General features: G+C 32.2%; 2 protein-coding genes across 3 annotated transcripts in view; both read left to right on the forward strand.

Moving 5' to 3' along the window:
* The window catches only part of LOC148166528 (transient receptor potential-gamma protein-like), a 129,063-nt gene that overhangs the window by 64,446 nt on the left and 44,137 nt on the right, over positions 1 to 20,480 (forward strand). For both annotated transcript variants that reach the window (XM_088048679.1, XM_088048680.1), the window contains exons 7-8: positions 4,180 to 4,341; positions 4,390 to 4,600. In XM_088048679.1, coding sequence (XP_087904805.1) covers positions 4,180 to 4,341; positions 4,390 to 4,600 — 373 coding nt within the window. The remainder of the gene's footprint in view (positions 1 to 4,179; positions 4,342 to 4,389; positions 4,601 to 20,480) is intronic.
* On the forward strand, positions 18,312 to 20,321 carry LOC148166532 (sphingomyelin phosphodiesterase-like). The gene is made up of 6 exons (XM_088048944.1): positions 18,312 to 18,398; positions 18,444 to 18,727; positions 18,774 to 19,315; positions 19,369 to 19,900; positions 19,940 to 20,130; positions 20,174 to 20,321. Exons 1-6 carry the CDS (start codon positions 18,335 to 18,337, stop codon positions 20,319 to 20,321), a joined length of 1,761 nt encoding a protein of 586 aa, XP_087905070.1. The 5' UTR covers positions 18,312 to 18,334.

Below are 20,480 nucleotides of genomic sequence, written 5' to 3' on the forward strand. Positions count from 1 at the left end.
ATACAAATTTCAGTAAATTTAATTTTAGGACGAACCAAAAATTTCCAACTTTTTTACTAAAATTCGTATCTTTGGTAGTTTTTGAGTTATAACAATGAAATTTAAGAAGGTTACCATATCTAAAATGTTTATTAACTGTACCAAAGTACAAAAATTTAGAACAAGAAATACAGATTTTAGAAAATTTTATTTTAGACCGAACCAAATATTTTTAATTTTTTGTTATTGAAACTGATATTTTTGTTAATTTTTAAGTTATGGCAATGAAATTTGGGGATGTTACTACTTCTCAGATGTGCAGTAACTGTGCCAAAGTGCAAAATTTTAGATCAAAAAATAGAAATGTTAGAAAATTTTATTTTAGGAGGAACCAAAAATTTTAAACTTTTTTATATTAAAATTCGTATCTTTGTTACTTTTTGAGTTATGGCTATGAAATTTGGGAAGGTTACTATGTTTGAAGTGTTTATTAACTGTATCAAAGTACATAGATTTAGAACGAAAATACAAATTTCAGTAAATTTAATTTTAGGACGAACCAAAAATTTTCAACTTTTTTACTAAAATTCGTATCTTTGGTAGTTTTTGAGTTATAACAATGAAATTTAAGAAGGTTACCATATCTAAAATGTTTATTAACTGTACCAAAGTACAAAAATTTAGAACAAGAAATACAGATTTTAGAAAATTTTATTTTAGACCGAACCAAATATTTTTAATTTTTTGTTATTGAAACTGATATTTTTGTTAATTTTTAAGTTATGGCAATGAAATTTGGGGATGTTACTACTTCTCAGATGTGCAGTAACTGTGCCAAAGTGCAAAATTTTAGATCAAAAAATAGAAATGTTAGAAAATTTTATTTTAGGAGGAACCAAAAATTTTAAACTTTTTTTATATTAAAATTAGTATCTTTGTTACTTTTTGAGTTATGGCTATGAAATTTGGGAAGGTTACTATGTTTGAAGTGTTTATTAACTGTATCAAAGTACATAGATTTTTGAAGAAAAATACAAATTTCAGAAAATTTTATTTTAGGACGAACCAAAAATTTTCAACTTTTTTACTAAAATTCGTATCTTTGGTAGTTTTTGAGTTATAACATTGCAATTTGAGAAGGTTACTGTCTAAAGTGTTTATTAACTGTACCAAAATACAAAAATTTAGAACAAGAAATACAGATTTAGAAAATTTTATTTTAGACCGAACCAAATATTTTTAATTTTTTGTTATTAAAATTGATATTTTTGATAATTTTTAAGTTATAGCACTGAAATTTGGGGATGTTACTACTTCTAAGATGTCCAGTAACTGTGCTAAAGTCCAACATTTTAGATCAAAAAATAGAAAATTTTATTTTGAGAGAAACCAAAAATTTTAAACTTTTTTTAAACTTTTTTAAGTTTTTTTTATTAAAATTCGTATTTTTGTTAGTTTTTAAGTTATGACGATAAAATTTAGGGAGGTTAATACTTAAGTGTCCATTAATTGTACCAAAATGCAAAATTTTAGAACAAAAAATAGAGATTGTAGAAAATTTTATTTTTGGACGAACCGAATATATTTCAAATTTTTTTTATTAAAAATTGTATCTTGGTTAGTTTTTAAGTTATTACGATAAAATTTGGAGAGGTTACTGTTTTTTTCTAAAGAGCTAATTAACTGTGCTGAATTTTTAGAACAAAAAATAGAGATTTTAGAAAATTGTATTTTAGAATGAACCAAATATTTTTAAAATTTCTGTTATAAAAATTTGTATTTTTGTTAGTTTAAAGTGTCTATTAACTGAGCCAAAATGCAAAATATTAGAACAGAAAATGGAGATTTTAGAAAATTTTATTTTTGACCGAACCAAATATTTTTTACTTTTTGTTATTAAAATTCGTATTTTTGTTAGTTTTCAAGTTATGGCGATGAAATTTAGAGAGATTACTACTTCTAAAGTGACCATTATCTGTGCCAAAGTGCAAAATTTAAAACAAAAAATAGAAATTTAAGAAAATTTTATTATAGAACGAACCAAAAATTTTCGACTTTTCGAATTTTTTTTATTAAAATTCGTATTTTGGTTAGTTACGACGATGAAATTTGAGGAAGTTAATACTTTTAAAGTGTCCAATAACTGTGAAATTTTAAAAATTAAGATAGAAATTTTAGAAAATTTTATTTTAGATCGAACTAAATATTTTTTATTTTTTGTATTAAAATTCGTATTTTTGTTAATTTTTAAGTTGAAACAATGAAATTTGGGGCGGTTACTATCTAGAATTAATTGACTGTACCAAATTGCAAAATTTTAGAACAAAAAATAGAGATTTTAGAAAACTTTATTTTAGAACTACCCAAATATTTTTAACTTTTTGTTATTAAAATTAAAATTTAATTATTAATTAAATATTAATTAAAATTCGTGTTTTTGTTAGATTTACAATTAAGACAATGAAATTTGGGCAAGTTACTGTTGTCTTTAAAGGGTTAATTGACTGTGCCAAATTGCTAAATTTTAGATCAAAAAATAGAGATTTTAGAAAATTTAATTTTGGGACGAACTACATTTTTGTAATAAAATTCGTATTTTTGTTAGTTTTTAAGTTATGACAAGGACATTTGGGGAGGTTACTACTTCTAAAATCTTCAATAACTGTGCCTAAGTGCAAAAGTTTAGAGCTAAAAATACAGATTTTAGAAAATTTAATTTAAGAACGAATCGAATCTTTTCAACTTTTTTTTATTAAAATTTGTATCTTGGTTAGTTTTTAAGTTATGACGATGAGCTTTGGGGAAGTTACTATTTATAAAGAGTCTATTAACTGTGCCAAAGTGCAAAATTTCTCAATAAAAATTAAAGATTTTAGAAAATTTTATTTTAGAACTACCCAAATATTTTTAACTTTTTGTTAATAAAATTCGTGTTTTTGTTAGTTTTAAAATTAAGACAATGAAATTTGGGCAAGTTACTGTCGTATTTAAAGGGTTAATTGACTGTGCCAAATTGCTAAATTTTAGATCAAAAAATAGAGATTTTAGAAAATTTAATTTTGGGACGAACCAACTATTTTCATCATTTTTGTAATAAAATTCGTAATTTTGTTAGTTTTTAAGTTATGACAAGGACATTTGGGGAAGTTACTGCTTCTAAAGTGTTCAATAACTGTGCCAAAGAACAAAATTTTAGAACAAAAAATAGAGATTTTGAAAAATGTAATTTTAGGACAAACCAAATATATTCAATTTTTTATATTAAAATTCACATCCCTGTTAGTTTTAGAGTTATAACAATGAAATTTGGGAAAGTTACTACTTCTGGAGCGTTCATTAATTGTGCCAAAGTGGAAAATTTTAGAACAAGAAATGGAGATTTTGGAAATTTTTATTTTAGGTCGAACCAAATATTTTTAATTTGTTTTAATTAAAATTCACATCTTTGTTAGTTGTAAAGTTATGACAATGAAATTTGGGTATGTTACTAGTTTTAAAGTGTTTATTAACTGTGCCAAAGTGCAGAATTTTAGAACAAAAAACGTAGATTTTAGAACAAACCAAATATTTTTATTTTTTTTTATTAAAATTCGTATTTTTGCTAGTTTTAGAATTATGACAATGAAATTTGGGGAGGTTACTATCTCTAAAGAGTTAATTAACTGTGCCAAATTGTAAAATTTGAGAACAAAAAATAGAGATTTTGGAAAATTTAATTTTAGAACAAACCAAATATCTTTTTTATATTAAAATTTATATCTCTGTTAGCTTTAGAGTTATAACAATGAAATTTGGGGACGTTACTGCAAAGGGTATAAGAAATAAATCTCCTATAAAAGCAGTATTTGAAAGCTCCTGCACCCTTGCATGGCGGAATAAATTGGAAATAAGATGCACCATTCTCGCGGGCTCCAATCAAATAAGTTTGATCGCGAAATCCAACACCGGATCAACTTTGTTATTATGCAAAACAGGCGCGAACAATGCCATCTAACTTCGCGAGTACAATTGTGATTTAAATTCTCCTCAAATCGATTTCCGTCTTTATTGTTTTCGAGTGTAAACTCGCGAAAAACGCGCATTGTCGGTCGCACGCCCAAAAAAAACTCCCGAGCTTAGCATATCAAATCCGCGCCACTTTGTTCTCTTTGAACTTTCCACTTTCCCGATGCAAATTTCCCTAAAATCTCTTTCTTTCAGATGCGGCTGCGACGAATGCGTCACCTCCCGCATGGAGGACTCCCTGCGGCACTCCCGAAGCCGCATCAACGCCTACAGAGCGCTCGCCTCTCCATCGCTTATTGCGCTCTCATCCAAAGACCCCATTCTCACCGCGTTCGAATTGTCCTGGGAGTTGCGCCGGTGAGCCGAAGACAACTTACCATCCTTTGTATTGACCCCGGTTTCTAGGTTAAGTCTCATGGAGCACGAGTTCAAGAGCGAGTATCAAGAGTTGAGGAAACAGTGTCAGGATTTTGCGACGGCGTTGCTCGATCACACGAGAAGCTCTTATGAACTGGAGGTGCTCCTCAACCACGACCCCACAGGGCCGGCGTTCGAGCATGGAGACAGGATGCATCTGAATAGGCTGAAACTCGCCATCAAGCTCAGGCAAAAAAAGGTAAGCGATAATTGGGGAAGGGGCGATGAAGGGGCGCTAAAGGGCTCATATCGACCCTCCAACAGAACGGACGTTTCTTATGTAGCGTAACAGCGATTTGTTATTTCCGGGTTTAATGCAAACGAGGGCTTGGAATTACAAATGGGCGAGAATTTGGGTCGCTTTATGGCCCAGTTTTTGACGATTCCTCCTGTCGCACATCACATCCGTGTTACAAAATTGCTAACTGCACATGAATTTTTCTAAAAAGAAAGTTGTAAATTTTACCTGGAAACCCAATTTGAAACTGCATAAATTCAATGACTCGATAATATTCTAAGATATTTTTAGACGATTAAAATTATATGAAAATATTTTTTTGAATATGCATCATAAAACATTTCAAATAGTTTGTATTATACAGGGTGATTTTTTTAAAACGGCAGGCGTTGTAGAATTTTTATTTATAAACCGATTTTATTAGTTTTTATTTCATTAGTATGTCGATTTCTTAGTATCTTTTGGGCGATACTCAACTTTCTTATTTTAAATTAGAACCCATTTTTTTTTATAATTTGGAATATATTAATTTTCTTGATTCAGAAATGTATAATATGTTCTACTTTTACCAAAAATATTTTTAAGAAATTTATAAAAATTGAAAAAAAATAAGCAATAAAAGTTAATAAAATCTAGGTGCATGGTGTCAGATAAAAGAATGCCGTTATTGTAATGTCAAAAAGCAGCAAATAACAGAAAGAATTGACAATTTTTTTTTAAATTATACCTTCTAAATTATGAAAAAAAATATGGGTGTCAATTTAAAATAAGAAAGTTGAGTATCGCCCAAAATATACTAAGACATTTAAAATTTTTTTAAAATCATCAGTTTATAGGAAATTAAAAACCATTTAATTTGTTTTTTAAATTTTTGCAATCGGTTCATAAATAAATTTTCTACAACGCCTGCCGTTTTAAAAAAATCACCCTGTATGATATGAATTATAATGGGTATATGTTGTGAATCTTATGTATGATTCAGGGTTTAGAGTTACAGTCATTACTTGTGGTGACCTCCAAAATCGTCTTTAATTTTAAAGAAAAAATTTTGAAATTAAAAGTTATAGAAAAATGCTATTTTATGAAGTTAATTTTTAAAGTCATAACGTCAAAATTTTAATTTAAGCATGCAATATTGCAAATTTTTATCTTTCAAATTAAAGACAATTTTGGGGTGACGAATTTGTTACTTTTTCTAAGGTGTTTATTAACTGTGCCAAAGTGCAAAATTCTAGAACAAAAAAATTGAGATTTTAGAAAATTGTATTTTAAAACCAACCAAATATTTTCAACTTTTTTTTGTTAAAATTTGTATTTTTGGTAGTTTTAAGTTATGACCATGAAATTTGGTTAGGTTACTACTTTTAAAGTGTTCACTAACTGCGCCAAAGTGCAAAAATTTAGAACAAAAATATAGAGATTTTAGAAAATTTTATTTTAGACTGAACCAAATATTTTTAACTATTTGTTACTTGTATTTTTGTTAATTTTGAATGTTATGGCAATGAAAAGAGGTTATTTTTTTAAGTTTTCATAAACTGTACCAAAATGCAAAATTTTAGTACAAAAAATAGAGATTTTAGAAAATTTTGTTTTATAAATAACTCTTCTTTTATTAAAATTCGTATTTTTGTTAGTTTTTAAGTTATGACGATGAAATTTGGGGAAGTCACTACCTCTAAAGTGTCCATTAACTGCGCCAAAATGCAAAAATTTAGAACAAAAAATAAAGATTTTAGAAAAATTTATTTTAGGAGGAACCAAAATATTTTCAATTTTTTTTAATTAAAATTCGTATTTGTGTTAGTTTTTAAGTTGTGTTAATGGAATTTGGGGAGGTTACTATTTTTTTAGTCTTCATTATTTGTGGGAAAGTGCAAAATTTTAGAGCAATAAATAAAGATTTTAGAAAATTTTATTTTAGAACGAACCAAATATTTTTAATATTTGTTTGTATTTTTGTTAATTTGTAAGTTATGGCAATTAAATTTGATGAGGTTATTTTTTTAAAAGTTTTCATGAACTGTACCTAAATGCAAAATTTTAGAACAAAAATTAGAGATTTTAGGAAATTTTATTTTTTAAATAACCAAATAATTTCAACTCTTTTTTTATAAAATTCGTATTTTTGTTAGTTTTTAAGTTATGACGATGAAATTTGGGGAAGTCACTACCTCTAAAGTGTCCATTAACGGCGCCAAAGCGCAAAAATTTAGAACAAAAAATAGAGATTTTTAGAAAATTTTATTTTAGAACCAACCAAATATTTTCAACTTTTTTTTATTAAAATTTGTATTTTTGTTAGTTTTAAGTTATGACCATGAAATTTGGGGAGGTTACTACTTTTAAAGTGTTCACTAACTGTGCCAAATGTCAAAAATTTAGAACAAAAAATGGAGATTATAGAAAATTTTATTTTAGACCGAACCAAATATTTTTAATTATTTTTGCTATTTGCATTTTTGTTAATTTTTATATTATGGCAATGAAATTTGAAGAGGTTATTTTTTATGAAGTTTTTATGAACTGTACTAAAATGCAAAATTTTAGAACAAAAAAATGGAGATTTTAGAACATTTTATTTTAGAAGGAACCAATATGTTTTCAACTTTTTTTTATTAAAATTCGTATTTTTGTTAGTTTTTAAGTTATGTTGATGGAATTTATGGAGGTTACTATTTTTTTAGTCTTCATTATTTGTGCAAAAGTGCAAAATTTTAGAGCAATAAATAAAGATTTTAGAAAATTTTATTTTAGAACGAACCAAATATTTTTAACAACATATTTGCTATTTGTATTTTTGTTAATTTTTAAGTTACGGCAACGAAATTTGAAGAGGTTATTTTTTATAAAGTTTTCATGAACTATACCAAAATGCAAAATTTTAGAATAATTTTTTTTTGTTTTTAAGTTATAACAATGAAATTTAGGGAAGTAACTTGATAAACTAGCGTTTTTTTCTGCGATTTCAAACACAATTTGCATTTTATTTTAAATAAAACACATTTCGCGACCTGAGAACTACATATGCCACAGTGTAATTTTAAAAATAAAATTGTGATAATACACATTTTTAACGAAACATTTTTTTTAGGCGACTTAAACTGGAATTTTTATTCCTCAAAAGCGGCCTAAAAGTAAGTCTTTTCTGGTCGCAAACATTTTTGGCCGATCTATGGTGGCGCCATCTATCCATAGTTTGGCATATTACATCAAGATACCGACATTACCCTCAATTTTATAATAATTTGGATAAAATCAAATCGACAAACTGCTGTAAAGTGCAACAAAGACGTTGAATTATTGAAAATGAACATAAAATATGAACTCTTCTGAAGGATTAATGTATATTTCCAATTATTCAGTTGTTATAAATGATTAAATCAATGAATCATAAATAAAAATTAATTAACTTGTAAATTTAATGCTGTCGCCTCGGTTATTAAGAAAAGGCTCGGCCAAAAAAGAAACACTTTTTGGCATTGGTACACAAATAACTATTACTTGGAATATAAAGTTTATTAGATCATGAATCATTTATTATTTCTCTCTATTAAATCCTTTTTGAGGGACATAATATTTCGAAACAAGGCAAATTATCTGCCTGGTTTATTGCTGAACTGTGGTAGAAAATATGCTAATTTTACCGACGATTTTTGCCCTTTTAGATGATTGGCATGTGCCAAATGGTTAGTATGCTGGGTTGCATATTTTTCAAAAGACGAATTTTAGTTGAGGGGTCGAACAGCCTTGTGCTTGGAATTACAAATAGGCGACAATTTGGATCGCTTTATGGCCCAGTTTTTCACGATTCTTTCTGTCGCACATCCGCCTAATCTTTAATCTTGAATCTTGAGCGCACTCGACCACCTAAAGTGTCTATTATTGTCTTCCACGAAGGTCAATCTCGCCGATAATAAAATCTACTTAAGTGCCCACCTGGCGCAAATCCGTACAATCGCCACGATGGCATCCGCGAGTGTTCTCCTGGTGCTCCTCCTAATTTCCACCTCTTCATGGTCTCTCAACACCGCCGACTACGACCCCCAAGTGGTAACAGCGTTGGAACCTGTAAAAAAACACTTCGAGGAGTTCTTCCGCACTGGTAACCCCACCGATGACTTCCACCACCTCTTGAAATCGTACCAATTCCCCGGTGTCTTCAGAGAAAACAATGACCACCTGTACGACGTGCCGACTCTTTGCTACTTGTGCAACCTCGTCGTGGACCTGGTGGTGGTGGAGCGCCGCGCGGGGTTGTCCCGCGAGAGCCTCTTCGACGAAGCTGTTTTGGTCTGCAAAGACATGAATATTGAATCAGACCGAGTTTGTAGAGGTGCCATTGATCGCTTCATCGACGTCTTCCTCTACATCATTGATAATTACGAGAATTTCACGTCGAATCGGGTCTGTGGGGTTGTTCTTCAGACCTCTGGGTGTCCCACCGGAGATGCTTACGAGTGGAGTATTGACATCCCCAGCGGAAACTCTCCGGAGAGGCCTCAACCGAACACAACCACAGCGGAAACGTTCAATATTTTACAAATCAGCGACATTCACTACGACCCGGAGTACCTCCCTGGAGGAAACTCAGCATGTGGAGAGCCTCTGTGTTGTCAAAACGACCAAGGAGAACCATCATCACCTGAAGAAGCGTGTGGTTATTGGACGGACTACCGCTCGGCTGATTCCCCCTGGCACCTGGTGGAGGAAACCGTCAGACAGGCCAAGACACAGGTTGGTGTTACCTTCATTTTCGCTCCTTTTCACGGGTTTACTAGGAGTTCGCGTACGTGTATTACACCGGCGACATCATCAGCCACCGCATCTGGGAGACCAGCATCGAGAAGAACACCGACTCCATCACCAAACTCCACGAGTATTTCAAAGAGGAGTTCGACGTGCCGGTTTTCCCGGTGTTCGGAAACCACGAGCCTTCACCGTTGAATTTGTAAGCCTCCATAAGGTCGCACCAGCAGGTAAAACGTCTTTGTAGGTGGCCGAGCGAGAACGTCGACGGCTCTAGTGTTAAGTGGCTCTTTGAGCTCGCCGCAAAGCAATGGTCGGACCTCATCGGAGAAGACATCACCGAGACGGTGCTCAAAGGTGGCTACTACTCCGTCAGTCCACGTCCTGGGTTTAGAATCATCGGAATTAACAGCAATCTTGGTTATATCGACAACTGGTGGTTGATCTATGAGGATGTTGATCCGTTCAACCAACTCCAGTGGTTGGCGGATGAGTTGAAAAGCGCCGAGGATAACAATGAGAGTGTTCATATTTTGTCGCACGTTCCTTCAGGAACTGGGCCGACTTTGGGAGTCTGGAGTCGCGAGTACTGCAGAATTGTTGAAAGGTGGGATGCCACCAGTTCGTCCCCGGCAATTCGTCTCCGATGAATTCGTCCTCCGGGCTCTTTCGTGCCCAAGGCAATTTGTCCCCTGTTTAATTCGTCCCGGTGCGATCTTTAAGAATAATTGAAAAAGTAAGAATTTTAGAATTTTTCATATGTAGGGCTAACTCAAAATCAAAACTTGTCTATTAAATTTCGTAACTTTGACACTTTTAAAGTTAGAACATTCAAATTTGGAAGATTCACTGTTTTGAAGATGCTAATTAAGTGTATTAAATTATAGAATTTTAGAATAAGAAGTAAGAATTTTAGAATTTTTCATATGTAGGACTAACTCAAAATCAAACTGTGTCTATTAAATTTCGTAACTTCGACAGTTTTAAGGTTAGAACATTCAAATTTATAAGATTCACTATTTTGAAAATGCTTATTAAGTGATTTAAATTATAGAATTTTAGAACAAGAAGTAAGAATTTTAGAATTTTTCATATGTAGGACTAACTCAAAATCAAACTGTGTCTATTAAATTTCGTAACTTCGACAGTTTTAAGGTTAGAACATTCAAATTTGGAAGATTTACTATTTTGAAGATGCTTATTAAGTGTAATAAATCATGGAATTTTAAAAGAAGAAATAAAAATTTTAGAATTTTTCACATGTAGCACTAACTCAAAATCAAACTGTGTCTATTAAATTTCGTAACTTTGACAGTTTTAAAGTTGGAACATTCAAATTTGGAAGATTCACTATTTTGAAAATGCTTATTAAGTGTATTAAATTATAGAATTTTAGAACAAGAAGTAAAAATTTTAGAATTTTTCATATGTAGGACTAACTCAAAATCAAACTGTGTCTATTAAATTTCGTAACTTCGACAGTTTTAAGGTTAGAACATTTAAATTTGGAAGATTTACTATTTTGAAGATGCTTATTAAGTGTAATAAATCATGGAATTTTAAAAGAAGAAATTAAAATTTTAAAATTTTTTGTATGCAGGACTAACTCAAAATCAAAATTTGTCTATAAAATTTTAAAACTTTGACAGTTTTAAAGTTCGAACAACCAAATTTGGTACATTTACTACCTTCAGGATGCTTATTTAGTGTATTAAATTATAAAATTTTAGAACAAGAAGTAAGAATTTTAGAAATTTTTTATATGTTGGAAGGACAAACTCAAAATTCCTTAAATTCCGAAAGTTTGACAATTTTAAAGTTAGAACAATTAAATTCGGTTTATTTACTAGTTTGGAGATGCTTATTAAGTGTATTAAATTTTAGAATTACAAAAAAAAATGTTTTACATTTTTTTAAATTTTTTATATGCAGGACTAACTCAAAATCAAAATTTGTCTTTCAAATTTTGTAACTTTGACAGCTTTAAAATTCGATTAACCAAATTTGGTATATTTACTACATCCAGGATGCTTAGTAAGTGTATTGAATTATAAAATTTTAGAACAAGAAATAAGAATTTTATAATTTTTTATATGTAGGACTAACTCAAAATTAAAATTTGTCTATAATATTTCGTAACTTCGACAGTTTTAAAGTCCGAACAACCAAATTGGGTACATTTACTACTTTCAGGATGCTTATTTAGTATATTAAATTCTAGAATTTTAGAGCGAAAAGTAAGAATTTAAAAAAAAATTATATGTAGGAAGGACAAACTCAAAATGTGTCTATTAAATTTCGTAACTTTGGCAGTTTTAAAGTTTGAACATTCAAATTTGGTTCATTTACTACCTTCAGGATGCTTATTTAGTGTATTAAGTTATAGAATTTTAGAACAAGAAATAAAAATTTTAGAATTTTTCATATGCAGGACTAACTTAAAATCAAAATTTGTCTATAAAAGTTCGTAACTTCGACAGTTTTAAAGTTCGAACAACCAAATTTGGTAAATTTACTACTTCCAGGATGCTTATTTAGTGTATTAAATTATATAATTTTAGAACAAAAAGTATGAGTTTTAGAATTTTTCATATGTAGAACTAACTCAAAATCAAAATGTGTCTATTAAATTTCGTAACTTTGACAGTTTTAAAGTTAGAATATTCAAATTTGGAAGATTTACTATTTTAAAGATGCTTATTAAGTGTAATAAATCATGAAATTTTAGAAAAAAAAAATAAAAATTTTAAAAAATTTTATAAGCAGGACTAACTCAAAATCAAAACGTGTCTATTAAATTTCGTAACTTCGACAGTTTTAAAGTTAAAACATTAAAATTTGGAACATTCACTATTTTGAAGATGCTGATTAAGTGTATTAAATTATAGGTAGAATTTTAGAACAAGAAGTAAGAATTTTAGAATTTTTTATATGTAGGACTAACTCAAAATCAAACTGTGTCTATTAAATTTCGTAACTTCTACAGTTTTAAAGTTCGAACAACCAACTTGGGTACATTTACTACTTTCAGGATGCTTATTTAGTGTATTAAATTGTAGAATTTTAGAGCGAAAAGTAAGAATTTAAAAAAAAAAATTATTGTATGTAGGAAGGACAAACTCAAAATGTGTCTATTAAATTTCGTAATTTTGGCAGTTTTAAAGTTTGAACGTTCAAATTTGGACGATTCACTATTTTGAAGATGCTTATTAAATGTATTAAATTATAGAATTTTAGAAGAAGAAATAAAATTTTTAAAATTTTTCATATGCAGAACTAACTTTAAATCAAAATTTGTCTATAAAAGTTTGTAACTTCGACAGTTTTAAAGTTAGAATAATTAAATTTGGTATATTTACTAGTTTGGAGATGCTTATTAAGTGTATTAAATTATAGAATTATAGAACAATTTTTTTTTTTCTTTTTTTTTAATTTTTTATATACAGGACTAACTCAAAATCAAAATTTCTCTTCAAATTTCGTAACTTTAAAAGTTTTACAGTTCGAGTAACCAAATTTGGTATATTTACTACTTCCAGGATGCTTATTAAGTGTATTGAATTATAGAATTTTAAAACTATAAGTAAGAATTTTAGAATTTTTCATATGTAGGGCTAACTCAAAATCAAAACTTGTATATTAAATTGCGTAACTTTGGCAGTTTTAAAGTTAAAACATTCAAATTTGGAAGATTGACTATTTTGAAGATGCCTATTAAGTGTATTAAATTATAGAATTTTAGAACAAGAAGTAAGAATTTTAGAATTTTTCACATGTAGGACTAACTCAAAAACAAAATGTGTCTATTAAATTTCGTAACTTCGACAGTTTTAAAGTTAGAACATTCAAATTTGGAAGATTCACTATTTTGAAGAAGTTTATTAAGTGTATTAAATTATAAAATTTTAGAACAAGAAGTAAGAATTTTATAATTTAGGACTAACTCAAAATCAAACTGTGTCTATTAAATTTCGTAACTTCTACAGTTTTAAAGTTCGAACAACCAAATTGGGTACATTTACTACTTTCAGGATGCTTATTTAGTGTATTAAATTCTAGAATTTTAGAGCAAAAAGTAAGAATTTAAAAAAAAATTATATGTAGGAAGGACAAACTCAAAATGTGTTTATTAAATTTCGTAACTTTGGCAGTTTTAAAGTTTGAACATTCAAATTTGGGCGATTCACTATTTTGAAGAAGCTTATTAAGTGTATTAAATTATAGAACTTTAGAACAAGAAGTAAGAATTTTAGAATTTTTCACATGTAGGACTAACTCAAAATCAAACTGTGTCTATTAAATTTTGTAACTTCGACTGTTTTAAAGTTAGAACATTCAAATTTGGAACATTGACTATTTTGAAGATGTTTATTAAGTGTATTAAATTATAGAATTTTAAAACAAGAAGTAAGAATTTTAGAAATTTTCTATATATAGAACTAACTCAAAATCAAAATGTGTCTATTAAAATTTGTAACTCCTACAGTTTTAAAGTTAAAATAGTCAAATTTATTATATCTACTCCTTTGAAGATGTTTATAAAGTGTATTAAATCATGGAATTTTAGAACAAGAAATAAGAATTTTAGAATTTTTTATATGGAGGACTAACTCAAAATCAAAATGTGTCTATAAAATTTCGTAACGTCGAAAGTTTTAAAGTTGGAACAAACAAATTTTGTACATTTACTACTTTCATAAAGCTTATTTACTGTATCAAATTATAGAATTTTAAAACAAGAAGTAAGAATTTTAAAATTATTTTATATGTAGGAAGAACAAACCCAAAACAAAGCTTTCAGAAACAAATTTGTGGGGGACGAATTAACCGGGGACAAAAAAGTCGGGCCCAAACTGTCGGGGCAAATTGCCGGGGACGAACCGTCCGCAAATCAAAACGAACAATGTTAGGAACTCTCCATACGGTTTTCTCCAGGTTCGCTAATACCATCACCGGTCAGTTCAATGGACACACGCACAAGGATGAGTTCCACGTGTTTTACAACACTTCAAATCCGGAAGAACCAGTAGGGGTGGCTTTCAACGGGGCGTCCGTTACCCCATTTAGCAACTCAAATCCTAGTTTCAAGTACTACGAGGTTGACGATACGACTTTTGTGAGTAAACCAGAGGATCGAGCGGTGTAAAAGAGAGAGTTTTAGCACCTCCTTGACTATGAAGAGTGGTACTTTAACTTGACTCTGGCGAACGCCGCAGGAGAGGGCGCCCCAGTGGAGTGGAAGAAACTGTACAGTTTTGTCGAAGCTTTTGGAGCGGAAACTTTGTTACCATCTGAAGTTGACCAAGTGGTGTACAGGATGACCGAAGACCACAGTCTTCTAGATGATTATTTCCTGTACGTTACCAACTGAAGTAACTAAAATAAACGGAAAATTTCAGATTCAAGTTCAGAAACGGCGACGCCGGCATCAAAGGCGGGTGTTCGGACGGCTGCAAAAAAGATCTTTTGTGCAGCATTGTAACGACGCTCTATGGAAATTATGACGCGTGTAACCGATTCTTGGCACTGTACGACGCATAACGTTCTAATAAAATTGCAAAATAAATCGTTTTTTATTTGGGAAATCTGACGACTAAATTTAAATTTAAATTTAAAATCAATCTTCTTATAAATGAGCTAGGCGATGCTCCAGTCAATATTCTAATTTGCGTCGGGGCGGATGGTAACAAGAAGGAAACTAAAAAGGTCGTTCAAGAAATAAAGCATGTCGGAGAGGAATTTTGCACGGTCCATCGTTAAGACAAATTGCCTTTAAAAGTGTTTATTGCGATTTTATGGTAATGACTTGGAAATATCGCTGTTTATCGAAAATCAAAGAACAATGAGTGATTAGCGGCAGTTATAGTTCTCGCGTCAAATGTAAAATATGAAGGTGCTGTGCTTAACTTTAGTTTTCCTGGCGATTTTCCCTTTGGCAACTCCGAGTTTCGTTGATTTCTTATTCAACCATTTCAACTTCTCGAGAAGAGTTCTCAAGCCAAATGAAGCCCAAGTTGGGAATTCGACAGCGAGTGAAGAGAACCAGCGCATGTTCAACTCAATGGCGGAAAATTTCAAAGATAGGATCAAAAAGAAGATCAATGAAATGGTGAAGGACAAAGTCGGCGAAATTGAGATTTATCTGACAACTCTGGCAAGGATCATGGATGGGAAATTGAATCAAAAGGAAGTTGGGACATTGCCAAAGGAAGTAAAGGTGGAAAAGGCGTTGGTAAAATCAGCAGCAAATTACGTTGGTGCTAACAAAGAAACAATCAAGGAGGACATTAAAGAAAATGTTAAAGACACAATCAAAGAATTTGATGATTCTCTTGTCGTGTCTTTGAAGGATTTGGAGAAACTTGAAGGAAAAACTGAACGTTAAATAAGTCGATTTGTGAAAGTTAAACAAAAATATAACTCTGGATAAAATTTTCTGTGTTTCTATTTTTGACCATGTAAACTCTTTTTATCTCTTATCACGAGATGATCAAAGGTTAAACGCCTTATCAGTATCAGTAATCAGATTCTTATTTCCTTAATATGTTATTGCATTTTTTATTTGTTTCGAGCGTTTTTTTATGTAGTTACAGGAATTAATTAGCTCAGGAATTTATCAGTTTTCACCTTCCAACAGAATTTATCGCCTTGGCCAACCAAATGTTGCGCTCGCGTTGGTAGTTTGGGTGCGTTTTTTGTAAGAAAAAATGCAGGCCAATGAATTAATTCGATTCACATCCATTCTCCATTTTGCTACGAAGAAAAGGTGGATTTTCTAATAATAATACGAGGAATAATTTATTTTTGGGGTAAACTTGCGATATTTAGGCTCATTTTACGCAGAATTTTGCGCAGATTCCAAATCTGGGATTGAAGTTCTGATCCGACAACAAATAATTGAGTTATGGTTGATCAAAGTTTCGGATAGTTGATTTTCATTTTTCCTAATTTTTAAAGTACAATAAGTATAATTATAATAAGTAAAATAAGTAATATCTTGGACACTATTAGAGATATTGAGATGCGGTTTGCGCCATTATTTTTCTCACATCATTTTACGTCAGAAAAAGTTCTCAAAAGCTTGAAATTTGATAGTCGATTTTTCGCGAATTTTGACTCAAACGATGAAAATTTTTCAATTTTTGGATTTTTATTTAGCCTCGTTTATTTATTTAGCAAACTCAACAAATTTCAGCGCACTTTACGCAAAATGTCACGGTGAATTCAAAGCCGCTAGAATTTTTAATTATCGTCAACAAATAACTGAGTTATGGCCATTTGAACTTTTTGGTTGTCGCTAAGAGCCGAATTTTTTAAGGTTCGAAACAATTCGTGCTCAAAATCTCGGACTCTGCGGTTTGCTCCATCATTTTTCTCGCAATTTTTTACATAAGAAACAGTTTTTAAATTTTCCACAAGTCGAAAGTTGCAGTTTTTCGCGAAAATTCATGACTAAAACTATGCCAAACTTCTGACGTCGATATCTCGCTTATTTTTTGAGTAAACTTGCGTTATTCTACATCAGGGTACGCAGAATTTTCCACAGATTCCAAATCTGGGCTTGAAATTTAGATCCGACAACAAATAACTGAGTTATGGCCGATCAAAATTTGGGATAGTTGATTTTCATTTTTCCTAACTTTTCGTAATTTTTAAAGTTAAATATCTCGCAAACTATCAGCGATATTGAGATGCGGTTTGCGCCATTGTTTTTCTTGGCTCATTTTACGTTAGAAAAAGTTGTCAAAAGCCCAAAATTCGATAGTCGATTTTTCGCGAAAAAAAAATCCGACTCAAATGATGAAAAATTTTCAATTTTTTTTATTTTTAGCCATAACTTGTAATCTGTTTGTCCGATCGATCTCAAATTTGACAAATAGATAGATCTCGAGCTCCTCTTTCGACTCATGTTTAACACAAAGGCATTAAACGTCGTTTTCACTTTTAACACAGTGATTGAAAATCACCCCAAAACGACCTCTTCAAAACAGTTTTTGGCCAATGCCTCGTTTATTTATTTAGCAAATTCAACAAATTTACTCACTTTACGCAAAATGTCACGCCGAATCCAAAGCCGCAAGAATTTTTAAATTTAGTCAACAAATAACTGAGTTATGGCCGTTTAAATTTTTGGGTTGTCGCCAGAGGGCCAAATTTTTGAAGGTTCGAAACAATTCGTGCTCAATATTTCGGAAACTATCACAGATATTGAGATGCGGTTTGCGCCATCGTTTTTCTCGCGATTTTTTACATAAGAAATAGTTTTTACATTTTCCAAAAGTCAAAAGTTGCATTTTTTCGCAAAAATTTATGACTAAAACTATACCAAACTCATACATCGATATCTCGCTTATCTAATGTTGGGGCAAACTTGCGTTATTTGAGCTCATTTTACGCAGAATTGTGCGCAGATTCTAAATCAATTCAAAATCCACGCCAGCCAACAAATAACTGAGTTATGGCCGTTTAAATATTTGGATATGTGATTTTTCTTTTTAAAATTCTTCAAGCTCGATATTTTCGAAACTACAACAGACAAAAAGAAACGGTTTGCACCATCGTTTTTCACGCGCTTTTCTCCTTAAAAAATCGTCCTCAAACACCCAAAATTCGATGGCCGCCACTCGTAAATTAATTATTTGACCCACCGACCCGCTAGACTTAGATTAATGTTATTCGTATCACGACAGATTTGGATCAAATTTTGTTCTCTTCGTGTTCACTAATTTTAACAAGTGCTCAGATTCTTATCTAAAATTGGTATAAATATTATCCTGGCAACAATCTAAAGCAGAGTTTAGCCAGCTATCAACTAATTTGTTTGTTGATTAATATTAATTTATTACAATTAGAACCAAAATCAAAAATTATCTTTTTAAAAACTTCCTTAACCTACATACTTAATTATCACACCTGTGGCCACCACTCGTTTGTTGAACCTCAAACATGCAACTCTTGTGGCCTCTTCTTTTATTAACACTACCAGGAGTAGTACCCCTCAACACCCAAGGTGAGAATCCCAATTTTTCCAAAGATTTCCAAACTCAAACTTCAGAAAACTTCGATCTTTTGGTGCGCGGAATCAAAGAACAAAAACCTGACTACCTCTTTGACGCCCTGAAAACTTACCAGTTGAAGCGCTTGTTCCGCGAAGGAATGGAAAAGTCGTACAACAACCCCCAAGTGTGTCTCCTCTGCAACGTAGTAGTTGACACTATGATTGCCAAACGAAAATTAGGAATGTCCAGAGGCTTTCTAGCCGGTGAAATCCAACTGTTGTGTTCACTTCTTGGAATTGAGACTCGCAGAGTGTGTGAGGGCGTCGTCGAACTCAACATTGTGAGTGCTAGTCTTGGTCTTCCTCCTCTAACTCGTTAGTTCTTAGGACACGCTGTTGTACATTGTCGATAATTATCCCGGTTTGAAACCGAAGAGGATTTGTGGGGCGGTTTTTCAGTTCTTAGGGTGCTCAGCAGGGGATGAATATGAGTGGTCCGTCAAACTACCCAGTGGTAACTCCAAAGAAAGAACTCAAGGAAAATCGACGAGTTTTAAAGTTTTGCAACTAAGCGACATTCATTACGATCCGAATTACACTCCTGGAGGAAACGCGGATTGTGGAGAGCCTCTCTGTTGTCAGGAGGATCAAGGAGCACCTAACTCCGAAGACACTGCTTGTGGCTACTGGAGTGACTATAGACACGCCGATGCTCCGTGGCACCTAGTGGAAGAAACGCTCCGACAAGTCAAAACTCAAGAATTTGATTATGTGTACTTCACTGGTGATGTCGTCAACCATCGAGTTTGGGAGACCAGCATCTCCAGCAACACGAAGACAATCTCCCAGTTGTACTCTTTCTTCAAAGACAGTTTTAAAGTTCCTGTGTTTCCCGTTTTCGGGAACCACGAGCCTCATCCTCTAAATCTGTAAGCCCGAAGATTGTCTTTTAATCTTCGATTTTGATAAACGAGTTTCATAGTTGGCCCACTGAGAAGTTCCCACTCCAGTGGCTCTTTACTTTAGCCGCCGAGCATTGGCCCCAGCTCATCGGAGAAGACGTCAGCGACACCGTCCTCAAAGGGGGCTACTACACAGTGAGCCCCCGGCCCGGTTTTAGAATCATCGCCATCAACAGCAACCTAGGTTACACGTTCAACTGGTGGCTCATCTTCAACGACGTTGATCCGTTCGGCCAACTCCAGTGGCTCAGCGACACTCTTAAAACAGCCGAGGACAACAAGGAGAGTGTCCACATTTTGTCTCACATTCCCACAGGAAGCCAGGAGTGTCTCAAAGTGTGGGGGCGGGAATACTCCAGGATTGTTGACAGGTTTGCCCACACCATCACCGGGCAGTTTAATGGGCACACGCATAAAGACCAGTTCCACGTGTATTACAACAGATCCAACCCCATTCAACCAGTGGGGGTGGCTATCAACGGAGCCTCAATCACCCCCTTTAGCTCGGCGAATCCCAGTTATAAGATCTATGAAGTTGAAGGGGCGAGTTTTGTAAGTTGAGACGAGGGTTGGCTTTAACACTTTGTTAAGACTTTGAGGGACTACGAGGAGTGGACTTTTAACTTAACTCTTGCAAACTCCCAACCCTTAGAAAGGGTGCAATGGTACAAATTGTACAGTTTTGTGGAGGTGTACGGAGTTGAGAGTTTACACCCTCTGGAAGTTGATAAACTCTTGTACAAAATGGCGGAAAACCATTCTCTTCTCAACGACTACTTCAAGTAGGTTTTCGGGGAGTTGTGCGATGATTATTGTGGTTTTTAGGTTCAAGTACCGAAATGGAGACGCTGGGATTAAAAGGGGGTGTGATCAACAGTGCCAAAGAGATAATCTGTGTGAGATTACCACCACGGTTTTCCAAGAGGATGGTCATTGCAACCGGTTTTTGAAATTGTACGATCAAGGGCGCTGAATTTCTTAGTTTCAATAAAATTTCTGGGAAGACAGAGTTTTGCATTCAAGGTTGCCAGCGTTTACTTAGAGATCCTCCAAGTTACACAATTGAATTGTTTGTTAATGATAACACAGACTGATTTTTTTTGATAATGTTTAGGAAGATAAAGTCCAAGAT

The sequence above is a fragment of the Gnatocerus cornutus genome, unplaced genomic scaffold (genome assembly GCF_029298725.1).
Source record: "Gnatocerus cornutus isolate USDA-ARS CGAHR unplaced genomic scaffold, icGnaCorn1.1 ctg00000023.1, whole genome shotgun sequence".
Taxonomy (NCBI): domain Eukaryota; kingdom Metazoa; phylum Arthropoda; class Insecta; order Coleoptera; family Tenebrionidae; genus Gnatocerus; species Gnatocerus cornutus.